The sequence below is a fragment of the Cherax quadricarinatus genome, chromosome 8 (genome assembly GCF_038502225.1).
Source record: "Cherax quadricarinatus isolate ZL_2023a chromosome 8, ASM3850222v1, whole genome shotgun sequence".
In the NCBI taxonomy this organism is placed as follows: domain Eukaryota; kingdom Metazoa; phylum Arthropoda; class Malacostraca; order Decapoda; family Parastacidae; genus Cherax; species Cherax quadricarinatus.
The window spans coordinates 4,654,726-4,669,911 of record NC_091299.1 but is presented as its reverse complement, the minus strand read 5'-3'; the positions used below and the strand labels follow the sequence as shown (position 1 = coordinate 4,669,911).

At 41.3% G+C, this 15,186-nt stretch overlaps 1 protein-coding gene across 10 annotated transcripts in view; it reads right to left on the bottom strand.

Annotated features, from left to right (window-relative positions):
• The window catches only part of trc (Serine/threonine-protein kinase tricornered), a 316,149-nt gene that overhangs the window by 107,061 nt on the left and 193,902 nt on the right, over positions 1-15,186 (bottom strand). The window contains exon 2 of one of the 10 annotated variants that reach the window (XM_053771866.2): positions 5,838-6,684. The exons of 8 other annotated variants lie outside the window; for them this stretch is intronic. In XM_053771866.2, coding sequence (XP_053627841.1) covers positions 5,838-5,910 — 73 coding nt within the window. In that variant the 5' untranslated portion in view covers positions 5,911-6,684. Of the gene's footprint in view, positions 1-5,837; positions 6,845-15,186 lie in introns of those variants that run through there. One more of the 10 variants, XM_053771865.2, reaches the window with a different exon arrangement.

The window sequence follows — 15,186 nt, the reverse complement described above, 5'->3', positions numbered from 1 at the left end:
GGAAACTAAGACAGTAACACAGGGATCCTCATAAGAGGAAGGGTGGATGGGGGCAGTGGGTGAAGTCAGGGTAGTGGGGAGGTCAAGCAGGTTGGTGAAGTCATGCAGGATGGATGGGTTTCATGGAGGCAAGACGGTGCGTGAAGCCAAGGACACCACCATACTGGGAGGATGAATGGAGAACCATGTATTAGTAGACACACCTATGCTAATATTGTCCCATAAAACACGTGACTTCACTGTCTTGAACATTACAGTCTCCTTCCCTCAGGTCTGCTTCAGCACTCTCAAACCAACTCCAGAAAAAGTATGGTACCCATCACACAAATATCCAGCTGGACAAATATGAAGTCTTTACCATAAAAAAGTAATTAGTATGCCACAAAATGAACTTCAGATTTAAGAAATAAATTATGAATAAAAACTGGCAATGAATGAACGCGTTGAGACGGCAGAAAAAAAACTACACAGAACTACAATGAGACAATGATAATTGCTTATAACACAATAGGATACGAGAAAACTGACTGTCTTGAACAATTAAATCTCTATACAAAAGAATTGCTGCAGTGTGGTTCACTCTCGTTATTTAACCAACAACGCAGCCAGCATCTCAGAGGCTCATCCAGGGTATAGTTACACGTCTTGTTAATGGTTCAGGGGATTATCGCCCCATGGCCCGATCTCAAACTAAGCCTCCTAAATTGGCAACGAAATACTACAGGGATAAAAACTATTAAGAAATACAGGAAAGTGAAGAGAAGTGTATGCTGAATGTAATTAAAAATATATTACCTGTTATCTTGCAAGCTTATCAAGAGATAACACCAGCAATATTCGTTTATACATTACAGGTTGTGTCTTTCGTTTTATGTTTGTGAACATCATGTTGCTGGAACAGCGTGTATAATGGCTTTCACAATAGCTTACTCGCATTCCGGTGGAATACAAGTAAGGTACTGGAATAAGGCCACTCCCTCCTTAGACGCCTAAGTCAGGTTACCCCAGAAAGCTCTACCAACACGGTATTCTAAATAACTCTGGAGTCTAGGCTAATGAGCGAAACTCTGCAGCCTTAGAGGAAACAATCTGCTTGACTCGGTTCTTGCCAACAAGGAATCACTAATAAATAATCTTGAGGTTAAAGATAAGCTTGAGGAAAGCGATCACAAATCATTTATTTTCAATATATCATGGAATTACTCAAATAATTGCAATCAAGTCTCTGTCCCAGACTTCTGCTTGGCCGATTTCATGGGACTGAGAACTTACCTGGGTGGGCTAAATTGGAACGACCTGACTATGGGTCAGGTAGGTGTTGTTTGGCAATATGAAGTTTTTCAGAGCATAGTTCTAACTGCCCAGACAACTCATGTTCCAAGTAGGGAAATTAGATCAACCAAAAATAATCCCAAATGAATAAACAATAGATTAAAACATCTCGTTGGTCATAAGAGAGGCATATATAGGCATATCAAAAGAGGGGATGGGCAGTTAAGAAATCAAAATATTCAGTTAAAGAGAGAAATAAAAAAGGGAATAAGAAAAGCTAAAAGATTATGAGGCTAAAGTGGCAAGGGATTCAAAGACTAACCCAAAAGCTTTCAGATATATAGAAGTAAGATTAGGGACAAGATAGGTCCGCTCAAAAGTAACTCAGGTCAGATCATTGATAGTGATAAGGAAATGTGTGAAATTTTTATCTCTTATTTCCTCTCAGTTTTTATGCAGGAAGATACTAGCGAAATTCCAGAAATAATAAATTATGTAGAGCAGAACAATAATAAACTATGCAAGATTAGGGTAACTAGTGGCATGGTCCTCAGACAAATAGAGAAATTAAAACCTAACAAATCCCCAGACCCTGATGAACTGTTTGCAAAGGTGTTAAAGGAATGTAAAGAGAAGTTTAGCAAACCTTTGGCTAGTCTTTTTCAACATATCACTACAAACTGGCATGATGCCATTTAAGTGGAAAATGGGAAATGTAATACTATTTACAAAGCAGGAGACAGGTCCTTAGCTTTGAACTATAGACCAATAAGCCTTACCTCCATAGTGGGAAACTTTGTGGAATCAATAATCGCCGAGGTAATTCATAGCCATCTTGAAAGGTATAAATTGAGTAATGAATCTCAGAATGGTTTTACAAAGGTGTTCCTGCCTTACGAATTTACTTTTTTCACCAAGGTATTTGAGGTAGATCATGGTAATGAATATGACATTGTTTTATGGCCTTCAGTAAGGCTTTTGATAGAGTTCCACATCAGAGGCTACTGAGGAAAATTAACACACACGAAATAGGAGAATTTTTTCCTGGATAGAGGCGTGGTTGACAGATAGGCAGCAGAGAGTTTGCATCAGTGGGGAGAAATCAGAGTGGGGGCGTGTCATGAATGGTGTTCCACAGGGGTCAGTGTTGGGCCCTTTGTTGTTCACAATTTATATAAACGACATTGATGAGGGAATAAATAGCGACATAAGCAAGCGTGGAAAAAATTCTCCAGTAAAGCGGATATCTCTCAGCCCTCTAAGGGATTTAGCTTTCCTGGAAGGGGCTAGTGAACTCTTCCTCGCAAACTGATTGATTAAACACACGTTCGTACTGTAGTGTCACAAGACACGCTTTCTTCTCCTTGCTAGTTCTTGTTGCAACTACACAGCGAGAGTTAAATGAGAGTAATTACTCTTTCTCCATAGGAGGAAAATTAAGGGAAAAACCTTGCACTGCTTTATCTGCAAGTTGGAACTATTATGAATTGTAGTCTATAGCTAGATAACGAGAAATCTACCATCTTGTATTGAATACTGTTGCAATGTGTAGCAAGGGAGAGAAATAAAGCTGAGTTCAGCATATCCTCTGTGGGGACGATGAAGAGCAAGAGCGCGGAGGGGAGCAGGTTCAGATTGCTTCAAGGAACTGACGAGAGATGTGTGTTTCGAGGGCGTTGCCTCATCTTTAAAAGACATAGGGACAGTAGTGACCAGTGTGTTCTTGACACTTGTTCATTCTGACAATCTCAGGAAAGTTAGACTAGTTCCCTTATATGAGTAGGAAATTTGCGGTACAACTAATCACGTAGTGTTAATGCGCATCCGTGTTCTTCCTGCGATAGATAATTTCACGAAACTATGAACAAGTGATGGTACTGAATGACGTAACTGTTACTGTGAGTGATTGCAACGAACATTTCCGATGTGTTGTGACGAACACAAGTACAACATTCTCCATGTGACACCTCTGCATTCATCCACAGGACAACATTCTCGGTCTACCCGCTGCAGTCAACGCCACAAGCTCACGTTACATAAGCAAGGTAAATCCTACTTCCAACTGTATCCACCAAAATGCACTGCAGTCCATAGGTAGACAGGGTGATTAGGGCTGACCTATTCTAGACCGTTATATGAAAGCCATCCACAAAACTCAGGCGAGTAGTTTACCACACTCCAGTAAATTGTTATACTGGAAAATGTACATGTTAGGTTCTTAACCTTAACTATACTCGTCATTCTACAGCTCAGAGGTGGAGCTACCACGACTCAAGCAAAGGAGACTTCTGGACTGCGGCTGCAAGAAGTCTGACATGATGAAAGTTAAGACACTTGTGCAACATCTGGTTATCTTTATTGTAGACGTTTCGCCATCCAGTGGCTTTATCAATACCTATCTTTCACAACTTGTCAGACACTGCAACATCATGGAATCTTGGTTCAGAGGACATCTACATGACCTTCACGGCTACTACAACTAACCCATCAATCTGGGTAGGACCTACTTCCACTGGGGAATCCCGCCAACCAGTGACTATGCCCTCGTCTGCTACAAATCCCTATTCACTGACTCCTATATAAGCGCCAGTCTCCTTACCTGTGCTTCAGAATCTCTACAACCTCGGTGCTCCAAACACCACCTCCAAAGCTGAGAAACTGATTATCTCATCTTTTGTATATAGTTCTTCTGTTTTCTAATTATGTCCAAGAATCTGTATTGATAAAGCCACTGGATGGCGAAACGTCTACAATAAAGATAACCAGATGTTACACAAGTGTCTTAATTCTCATCATATCGGTATTGTGTACCTATCTTGCACAACAGATAAATGTTCCCTAAGCCCACTGTAATCTAAGCAAAAATCTGGGATCGTTACTGAGTTATCTCTACGATCATACTTCCATTCAGTGCTAAAAGTAATTGATTTGTGGTCGCTTGCACTGAGTTCCTCTGTAATTTCCAAGGACACTTCAGTTTCTATCAAGTCACCAATACCTGTCGAGAAAGGTGTAAACAACACCATAGCTCACGCTACAAGAGCAAGGTAGGTTTCCAACTATCTTGTCATCCAGGGGACTGCGCAGTTCTTGTGTTGCAAGGGGTTTGAAATCAACCTATAGTCGGCAGTGAGGTGCGAACTTTTGAGTCCGCACACGTGAGTATTCTAGTCATCAGTTTCTGAGATATGCTGACATAATACCCCCTAGGGGTAATTATATTCACCCATAATAAATTATTTTCCAACCGGTGAGAAAGTGTACATGACAGCTTCTCTAGACATCGCCTGCAGGGACGGTTGTGTAGGCAAAAGCTGTCTTTTCAAGCTACGTTTCCCTACAGTCCACTATTTAATCTTTGATTTAGCTTGTAACATTATCCTCAATAAGTTGGTCCTTCGCTCTCTCCCTGTATGCAATATGTCTTAGCAGAGGATGGTAAAGGGTAATTAGCTCTACAAGTTTCAGAGTACCAGGAACAAAAGCTCATTAAGTGTTCTCTGTTCATTAGGAAACTCAACACATTAGAACCGTAACACATAAGCCCCCGCTAATTGATCATAATATGGGATATTTTCACCTTGTAACTCACAGTAAACAACGTAATCAATCATACTGCAAAATTTAGAGGGAGTGGTTCCAATCTTGCACATCAAAATTACTCCTTACCACTAGGGCCTCCAAGAGAAATTTTGCAAGGCGGAACAAGACTGTTTTGGGGCCCCTGGGGGCAGGCTGAGGCTTCTCTCAGAGCTGAGATTTCAAAGTCCAATAAAACCACTGGTAAACTTTCATAAATGCTTTATTTTCTGTGCAGCAGAATCAGATAACACACTTTATACATAAAAATCAAATGAGAAAATCAGTATAAAATGTCTATGGCTATGGGGCCCCTGCAGAGATTTACAGCCAAGCCCCAGACCAATGTATTGGCTGAATCCCCAGTCCCTTACGATAGCAAGAGGCTTGGTAGATATTACAAAATTACCTCAATCCATCAAGTGCACTAAGATGTAACTCAATAAGTGTAAAGGGACCTAGACTTATCCTACTCCCTTTCATATACAATCGAAATTATTAACAGACCCGCCTTCAAGCGGGAACTTTTAAACGTTCCTCAAGTTAATTCTCAATCAACCTGGATTTGGTATCTACAATGACTGAGCTATTAGCACCAACAACCTAAGTGATCAGGCCATCAGTCAGGCCTGTTCTGAGACGGAGCAGCGGGGGCGATGACCCCCTGGAAAACTACAGATGGGTAACCATGTAACTCGTTTACAAATAGTAAATGCGAAGTGTAGTCGGGTTCTACTGGGTGCTTACCTGCAGATGTGTGGACGGTCTCCTGGAATAGGGTAGTGTGGTCAGACTGGGCACTTATCTGCAGACGTGTGGATAGTCTCCTGGAGAGAGAGCAGTGTGGTCCTACTAAGTACTTACTTGTAGAGACGTGTGATGGTCTCCTGGAGGAAAGAGCAGTGTGGTCCTACTGTACTTACTTGTAGGAGATGTGTGGATGGTCTCCTGGAGGAGAGAGCAGTGTGGTCCTACTAGGTACTTACTTGCCGGAGACGTGTGGACCGGTACGTTGTTATTCTCGTGAGAGAAGCCGAAGAAGTGTTGCCAGAAGTCCATGATGGGCAGCGTGAGGCACCAGCCGCGGGCATATGGGCACCACCAGCCTCCCTCTTGTCTTACTCTCCTAATGCCTCTCTTCTCCGGTCCTCTTCCTAGGCTTACTTTGTGATTCCACTCGTGGCCAACCTTGAGACGGGCAGGGCCGGCCTCCCGTGCTAGTCAGGACTCTCCCATATTGGCGTGATCACGAGCAAACATTATATCACGAGACCACCACAACTCCCGCCAAATCCTGTTTATATCACCAAACTTTGTCACACTTCAACTGCACTATTCTTTCCTTTACTTTCTGTATTAACTACGAGTACAGAGGGTGTGAGGGATCAGGTGTATGTCGCTCATCCCAGTCACAAACCGGTAGGAGCAGCAACCCGGTAGGTGGAGGAATAAGTCACTTGGCACACGGTAGGCGGAGAAGCAAGTCACCAGGTACACGGTACGAGGAGGTGCGTCACTGGGCACGATAAGCAGAGATGCAAGTCACTAGTAGTGGTGACAACGCATGAACACCGCACGCCTTGATGATGCTTGCCCGGGTATTCAAGTCTGAATTCGACTAACACAACCAAGTCTGAGATCCTCTGAGTAACTTCCTTCACTATCACTACACTATTTCCGCCATATCCGCTTTCTTCTCACTCGGTCAAGACGTCATATATTTACAGTGCAATATACAATGTCGTCTCCAGACACAAAACCACGTCACAGTCTTAAAATCTGATGGCTTCCTTCCTTAGTGTATCAACTAAACACGAGAACTCCTAGGAAATCCTTATAGGAAAACACACGCATTAAGGACTTCGCCACTTTTCCTGGAGAATATTAATTTTAAGTAGTGATGTCGGGGTGGAGGTGGTGGGTGTGAGAGGCAGCAGGACACACTGGTCCCAGCACCACCGCTGCAGCGTGTCAGCTAGATGCTCTGGGACGTACTGACGCCCCACTGTCTGCCTTCCCACCACTTACACACCGTCTCACCTCCCTTTAAAGATTTATTTTAATTAAAAGCTACTATCATATTTAAAACTATTAGTCATCTGTATGCCTAAATCAACAAATGGCAATGGATAATAACAATTTCAAAATTTTATTTTTCAAAGGCATTAACTTAACTCTTATATAGTCCAAGTACATATTTTCATATCACATCTACTTGAACAGACTGAGTTGATGCCGCATGACATTACTGTAGTAAACATTACACACTATAGTTGACCTCACAGTAACTAACTTTGAAATGGCAACCTTCCTAGTCTCTGCGCTCATTATGTGATTTTTTTAGTCTTCTTCAGCCATGCAGATGATAAGGCAAGAAGACTAATACAACTATTTCTTGCATACACTGAACTATGTTGATCTAGTGACTGACAAGATAATATAAAAATGGTTTTGACAATATACTTCAGTGAGGGAATTTCCGAGGAGGAGGAGGCAGTAGTCATCAGGCCAGGAATAAGGTTATAATGAATACGAGGAAAAATATAAATGATGTCTCTGGAACGTCATTTAAACAATTCGTGTCACTATTTTTTGGTTATAAGTCGTATCTCGCAGTCATATACGGTAAGGCATCGCCTGTTAACAGATATGTACCAAGATTAGATGGCGACATATTTATCCAAGTTGAAACTCTGACCTTCAGCACACTGCATGGTCTAAATGCCTATCCGAGTACTTGAGCTGGTATGGAATGGTCTATTTTGAATGCCACTTGAGGGGAAGTGGTGCACACGTCTTAAGTAACAAGATTCAACTAAACTCCTATATTCTTCCAAAAACTGAAACATCTTCACATCGCTTCTCATAGTTGTAAACAAATGTAGGTCGCCTGCATACCCGACCATATGTGTACGTGCTGCCAACATGACATACACCACATGAATGCTTAAGAATGAAGTAGAGAGACTTAAATATGTAGTAGTAAGTTTAAATTATTGTAACATGCTTAGAAGACTCGCATTATTATTATTATTATTATTATTATTATTATTATTATTATTATTATTATTATTATTATTATTATTTTCCTAAAAATGCTACAAAATCGTGAGGGTTCATATACCACCAAATGGCAGAGTTAAGATGACAGTATGGACAAGAAGCGTGGAAGTTTGGCCTCAAAGAAGAAAGTCAAAGTCGAAGTAATAAGCCAATTTCAATTGAAAAATCAAAGAACTATATTTAATTGTGGTACTTTCTGAGTAAAGCAAACAAAGTGAGGAGGGCATCAGGGCTCTCAATAAGGGACAATCAAGAGAATAGAATTTTACTGTCAACAAAATCTGACAAGCTATCAATAGACAGAAACTGGGTATCTCTCTGTGAGATGAGCTTGTGAGTCTCTCCTGTGTTCCGTAAGAAGTCTCACGAGTAGTTTCCCACGACCTGATAGTACCTGTAGTCGCTTCCGGAGGTTCGCTGACCCCGCGGCTCTTTCCCAGACCAGGCCTTCTGCCTCCTGGCCTTATCGATAAGGCTGTTAGACTAGAGGCCGACTAGAAAATTAACTTTTGGTCATAAATTCAGACAAACGATGATCTCGAATGTCAGGACACAACAATGAGAAATAATGGGAAAAGGGCAAATCCCTACAGGAGACTGGAAGGTCCTGAACCGCGGAACGTACGTTCTGCAAGTTCACTGCCCTCAACATCAAAATGCCCGGGGACTCGGCAAAAAAAAATGGTGTCCTTGTGGTTGCTGAAGAGGAGACTCGGCTACATTGAATGCGAAGGACTCACAAGAGCCGCCCCCTCCCCTTGCTTCACCCCGAGAACAAGACGGGACAAACTGGCTTGTAATATTTATTTTATACATTTGTATACAACCCATTAATAAGTATATATAAGTTTCCTTCCACAGCACGCGATGTAGTGGAGGCAGGATCCATACATAGCTTTAAGCAGAGGTATGATAAAGCTCACGGCTCAGGGAGAGTGACCTAGTAGCGATCAGTGAAGAGGCGGGGCCAGGAGCTCGGACTCGACCCCCGCAACCTCAACTAGGTGAGTACAACAAGCAGTGTTTGGTAGCAAATAATTAAGTTTAAAATTATCTTTATCAAGTTACTCGCAGCTCTTGGTTCCATGCTACTTAAGGATCTCTTAACCACTTCATCATTCATCATGTTACTCGTAACTCTTGGATCTATGTTACTCATAGTTCAACTCACGTTCCGCAATTACTATAGACACGTTTTTAATAATCCCAGTTTGGTAATATTTATGAATAAACACTAATTCCACATAATGCAAGGCTGCTTAGCAGCAGCAGCAGCAGCAGCAGCAGCAATGTAAACATAACCACCTGTTGCTAACACGTGTCTTATTCTCCATCTTGTCGGGATTATATACTATTACTATAGTAGGTTGGTAGACAGCAACCACCCAGGGAAGTACTACCGTCCTGCCAGATGACTGTGAAACAAAAACCTGTAACTGTTTTGCATGATGGTAGGATTGCTGGTTTCTTTTTCTGTCTCATAAACACGCTAAGATAACAGGGATATCTTGCTACTCCTACTTACACTTTGGTCACACTTCATAGACACGCACATGCATATATATATATACATACATCTAGGTTTTTCTCCTTTTTCTAAATAGCTCTTGTTCTTTTTATTTCTTCTATTGTCCATGGGGAAGTGGAAAAGAATCTTTCCTCCGTAAGCCATGCGTGTCGTATGAGGCGACTAAAATGCCGGGAGCAATGGGCTAGTAACCCCTTCTCCTGTATACAATTACTAAAAAAGAGAAGAAGAAAAACTTTATAAAACTGGGTTGCTTAAATGTGCGTGGATGTAGTGCGGATGACAAGAAACAGATGATTGCTGATGTTATGAATGAAAAGAAGTTGGATGTCCTGGCCCTAAGCGAAACAAAGCTGAAGGGGGTAGGAGAGTTTCAGTGGGGGGAAATAAATGGGATTAAATCTGGAGTATCTGAGAGAGTTAGAGCAAAGGAAGGGGTAGCAGTAATGTTAAATGATCAGTTATGGAAGGAGAAAAGAGAATATGAATGTGTAAATTCAAGAATTATGTGGATTAAAGTAAAGGTTGGATGCGAGAAGTGGGTCATAATAAGCGTGTATGCACCTGGAGAAGAGAGGAATGCAGAGGAGAGAGAGAGATTTTGGGAGATGTTAAGTGAATGTATAGGAGCCTTTGAACCAAGTGAGAGAGTAATTGTGGTAGGGGACTTGAATGCTAAAGTAGGAGAAACTTTTAGAGAGGGTGTGGTAGGTAAGTTTGGGGTGCCAGGTGTAAATGATAATGGGAGCTCTTTGATTGAACTTTGTATAGAAAGGGGTTTAGTTATAGGTAATACATATTTTAAGAAAAAGAGGATAAATAAGTATACACGATATGATGTAGGGCGAAATGACAGTAGTTTGTTGGATTATGTATTGGTAGATAAAAGACTGTTGAGTAGACTTCAGGATGTACATGTTTATAGAGGGGCCACAGATATATCAGATCACTTTCTAGTTGTAGCTACACTGAGAGTAAAAGGTAGATGGGATACAAGGAGAATAGAAGCATCAGGGAAGAGAGAGGTAAAGGTTTATAAACTAAAAGAGGAGGCAGTTAGGGTAAGATATAAACAGCTATTGGAGGATAGATGGGCTAATGAGAGCATAGGCAATGGGGTCGAAGAGGTATGGGGTAGGTTTAAAAATGTAGTGTTAGAGTGTTCAGCAGAAGTTTGTGGTTACAGGAAAGTGGGTGCAGGAGGGAAGAGGAGCGATTGGTGGAATGATGATGTAAAGAGAGTAGTAAGGGAGAAAAAGTTAGCATATGAGAAGTTTTTACAAAGTAGAAGTGATGCAAGGAGGGAAGAGTATATGGAGAAAAAGAGAGAAGTTAAGAGAGTGGTGAAGCAATGTAAAAAGAGAGCAAATGAGAGAGTGGGTGAGATGTTATCAACAAATTTTGTTGAAAATAAGAAAAAGTTTTGGAGTGAGATTAACAAGTTAAGAAAGCCTAGAGAACAAATGGATTTGTCAGTTAAAAATAGGAGAGGAGAGTTATTAAATGGAGAGTTAGAGGTATTGGGAAGATGGAAGGAATATTTTGAGGAATTGTTAAATGTTGATGAAGATAGGGAAGCTGTGATTTCGTGTATAGGGCAAGGAGGAATAACATCTTGTAGGAGTGAGGAAGAGCCAGTTGTGAGTGTGGGGGAAGTTCGTGAGGCAGTAGGTAAAATGAAAGGGGGTAAGGCAGCCGGGATTGATGGGATAAAGATAGAAATGTTAAAAGCAGGTGGGGATATAGTTTTGGAGTGGTTGGTGCAATTATTTAATAAATGTATGGAAGAGGGTAAGGTACCTAGGGATTGGCAGAGAGCATGCATAGTTCCTTTGTATAAAGGCAAAGGGGATAAAAGAGAGTGCAAAAATTATAGGGGGATAAGTCTGTTGAGTGTACCTGGTAAAGTGTATGGTAGAGTTATAATTGAAAGAATTAAGAGTAAGACGGAGAATAGGATAGCAGATGAACAAGGAGGCTTTAGGAAAGGTAGGGGGTGTGTGGACCAGGTGTTTACAGTGAAACATATAAGTGAACAGTATTTAGATAAGGCTAAAGAGGTCTTTGTGGCATTTATGGATTTGGAAAAGGCGTATGACAGGGTGGATAGGGGGGCAATGTGGCAGATGTTGCAAGTGTATGGTGTAGGAGGTAGGTTACTGAAAGCAGTGAAGAGTTTTTACGAGGATAGTGAGGCTCAAGTTAGAGTATGTAGGAAAGAGGGAAATTTTTTCCCAGTAAAAGTAGGCCTTAGACAAGGATGTGTGATGTCACCGTGGTTGTTTAATATATTTATAGATGGGGTTGTAAGAGAAGTAAATGCGAGGGTCTTGGCAAGAGGCGTGGAGTTAAAAGATAAAGAATCACACACAAAGTGGGAGTTGTCACAGCTGCTCTTTGCTGATGACACTGTGCTCTTGGGAGATTCTGAAGAGAAGTTGCAGAGATTGGTGGATGAATTTGGTAGGGTGTGCAAAAGAAGAAAATTAAAGGTGAATACAGGAAAGAGTAAGGTTATGAGGATAACAAAAAGATTAGGTGATGAAAGATTGAATATCAGATTGGAGGGAGAGAGTATGGAGGAGGTGAACGTATTCAGATATTTGGGAGTGGACGTGTCAGCGGATGGGTCTATGAAAGATGAGGTGAATCATAGAATTGATGAGGGAAAAAGAGTGAGTGGTGCACTTAGGAGTCTGTGGAGACAAAGAACTTTGTCCTTGGAGGCAAAGAGGGGAATGTATGAGAGTATAGTTTTACCAACGCTCTTATATGGGTGTGAAGCGTGGGTGATGAATGTTGCAGCGAGGAGAAGGCTGGAGGCAGTGGAGATGTCATGTCTGAGGGCAATGTGTGGTGTGAATATAATGCAGAGAATTCGTAGTTTGGAAGTTAGGAGGAGGTGCGGGATTACCAAAACTGTTGTCCAGAGGGCTGAGGAAGGGTTGTTGAGGTGGTTCGGACATGTAGAGAGAATGGAGCGAAACAGAATGACTTCAAGAGTGTATCAGTCTGTAGTGGAAGGAAGGCGGGGTAGGGGTCGGCCTAGGAAGGGTTGGAGGGAGGGGGTAAAGGAGGTTTTGTGTGCGAGGGGCTTGGACTTCCAGCAGGCATGCGTGAGCGTGTTTGATAGGAGTGAATGGAGACAAATGGTTTTTAATACTTGACGTGCTGTTGGAGTGTGAGCAAAGTAACATTTATGAAGGGATTCAGGGAAACCGGCAGGCCGGACTTGAGTCCTGGAGATGGGAAGTACAGTGCCTGCACTCTGAAGGATGGGTGTTAATGTTGCAGTTTAAAAACTGTAGTGTAAAGCACCCTTCTGGCAAGACAGTGATGGAGTGAATGATGGTGAAAGTTTTTCTTTTTCGGGCCACCCTGCCTTGGTGGGAATCGGCCGGTGTGATAATAAAAAAAAAAATAATACTATAACAATACTAATTTATAATGATACTTGTTTAGCTACAAGACGACAGAACCATCTTTCAACACTAAATATCGACGTCAACTTTGTGTATACAAAGAGATCCATCTATAGGAAATTCTACTTTAGCTTCTGAATGGTTAAGAATTGGAGAGATCTGGACGAGGAAGTGATAGTGGGGTGGACTTTGTACGTAGTTTAAAAAGACACGATAAGAGCCCAATAAAAGGTCAGGAATCTTTTATTGGGGTACAGGACCTGTAACTCTACCCCCACAATCACAAACAGCCGAATACATGACATCTTCACAGCTACTTAAAAGCTAAATATTCACATAATTTATAAGGCAGCTGCGATGACCGAGTAGTCTAACATGAACCTAAGATTAATGTAACACTTGTGTGTCAAAGATACAACAATGATCAAATACCAGAAACAATCACTGAGTTGTGCAAGTTTTAAAAGTGAATCAAAACTCCACTTCTGTCCCAGATAACACATCACCAGGGTTTATACTGCGGGGTGATGCAAACGTGAGTATTGAGCACATACGACTTGCGATTAAAACAACTCACGGAGCCAAAGGTCACCACTAGAGCAACTATCACACAAATGTAGATAAACACCCAGAAGTCGCCCACCCACAGCACTCTAGACTACCATAACCTTAGTGATGCTACTGGATTATGAGCAAAGGGCGACTGAAGAGGTTTTATATAGGGAGGGCTTCGAGGTGGCAATCTGCCTGGAAGAGAGCTCGGGACCCTATCTTCTTGTTGCTGCTGCTGCCGCCATATTATTATTATTATTATTATTATTATTATTATTTGTGTAAGGGGCTCTGAGAGCTTATGGAATTTTTGGGTAGATGCCCACCCTTGTTGTCGGTCCTGGTTATGAAAATGTCATCGGTCTACATGGTTCATTTTCAAAAGCACGTCAGTTATTGATACACAAATTCTTTAAAACTTTAAACTCATAATGGATTATCCAAGTCTTTCTCTTAACCACCTCTTATCTCACTCAATCCCTTCACATCCTACTCTCTTCTGTCTTCTCACCTCCGCTAAATTAAACTTTTCCCTAAAGTTAATTAATTTTAAGTCAGTTTGGATTACATAAACTTAATTAACCTACATGTGGGTAACATAACTGTAAATAACTAAGAGCAGTAATGCAATCTGGATAAATACACATTATACCATGTGAAATCGCTGGAAAATACAAGCATCAAATGAGGAGGGTGTGTAGACACCAGTAAAACTACCAGTTTTATCACTTACACTGCCATGTTAAGTCATCACTATCATACCAGAGCTACCAACCACTTTAGATTCTCACCCCCCATCCTCTCTCAGCCAGACGTTTCGCCAGTGATTCCCGAGCTTGAACCTCGGGCCAGGGAAACATATGACCAAGTTTTCCTTATATCGTCGACCAACTAGCAGTGTTGGAAAACAAAAACAAATGTATCATTATTTTTCCATCGTGTCGGTATTTTATACCATTTATCTCCACTTAGTTTTAAAAGTAGTTGTTTGGCTTCTGTAAATAGCATTCGGGGGAAAAGGGGTGGGGGAAATGCTGTGCAAATGTGAGAAAAACTACAGCAATCCTGAAAGTCACATCGCGATCAAAAATGTGAATATATAAGAAACCTCCAGACCTCTGAAATTATTAATAACAAGACATGTATAACAGATAAACCCTTTTATTATAACAAGTTTTCCACTACAAGAGGCCTTATCAAATAAAGAAAATACAAAACATCAACAGTACACTGCTGACTTCAGCAGACGTTTATCCATCCCATGACAACACACTCCAGAGAAGCAACACATGAAGTCCTCCTCAGATCACTGCATCAACAGCGCATGGAAGAACGCTGGGGCATCAGACATCATCCTCGACCTCACCACCAACACTCCAATATTTAAGACAAGAGGCTCTACCTCTTCTTGATATCCTCATCATCAGAGAACTTGTGATCTGTGATATACCTGTGACCGATTCGAAAGTTTTCCTATTCGCGCAACCCGACCTAGAGTCAAACTATAGAAGAGAAAATAATCAGTCCTCAGTCTCGCAGATATGCAAAAAAAAAACAGTAGAAGATGCGGTAACCAGCCTGCCAGCCTAGGTATTGAACACCGTCGTCTTGATGAGTCTCAAGTCTACGGTGCTCAATTCCTGCTCCAAGGATGAGGGACTGATTACCTCTTCCACAGCTTTCCGCTTATGTCTTTCAGCACCATTAATATATATATATATATATATATATATATATATATATATATATATATATATATATATATATATA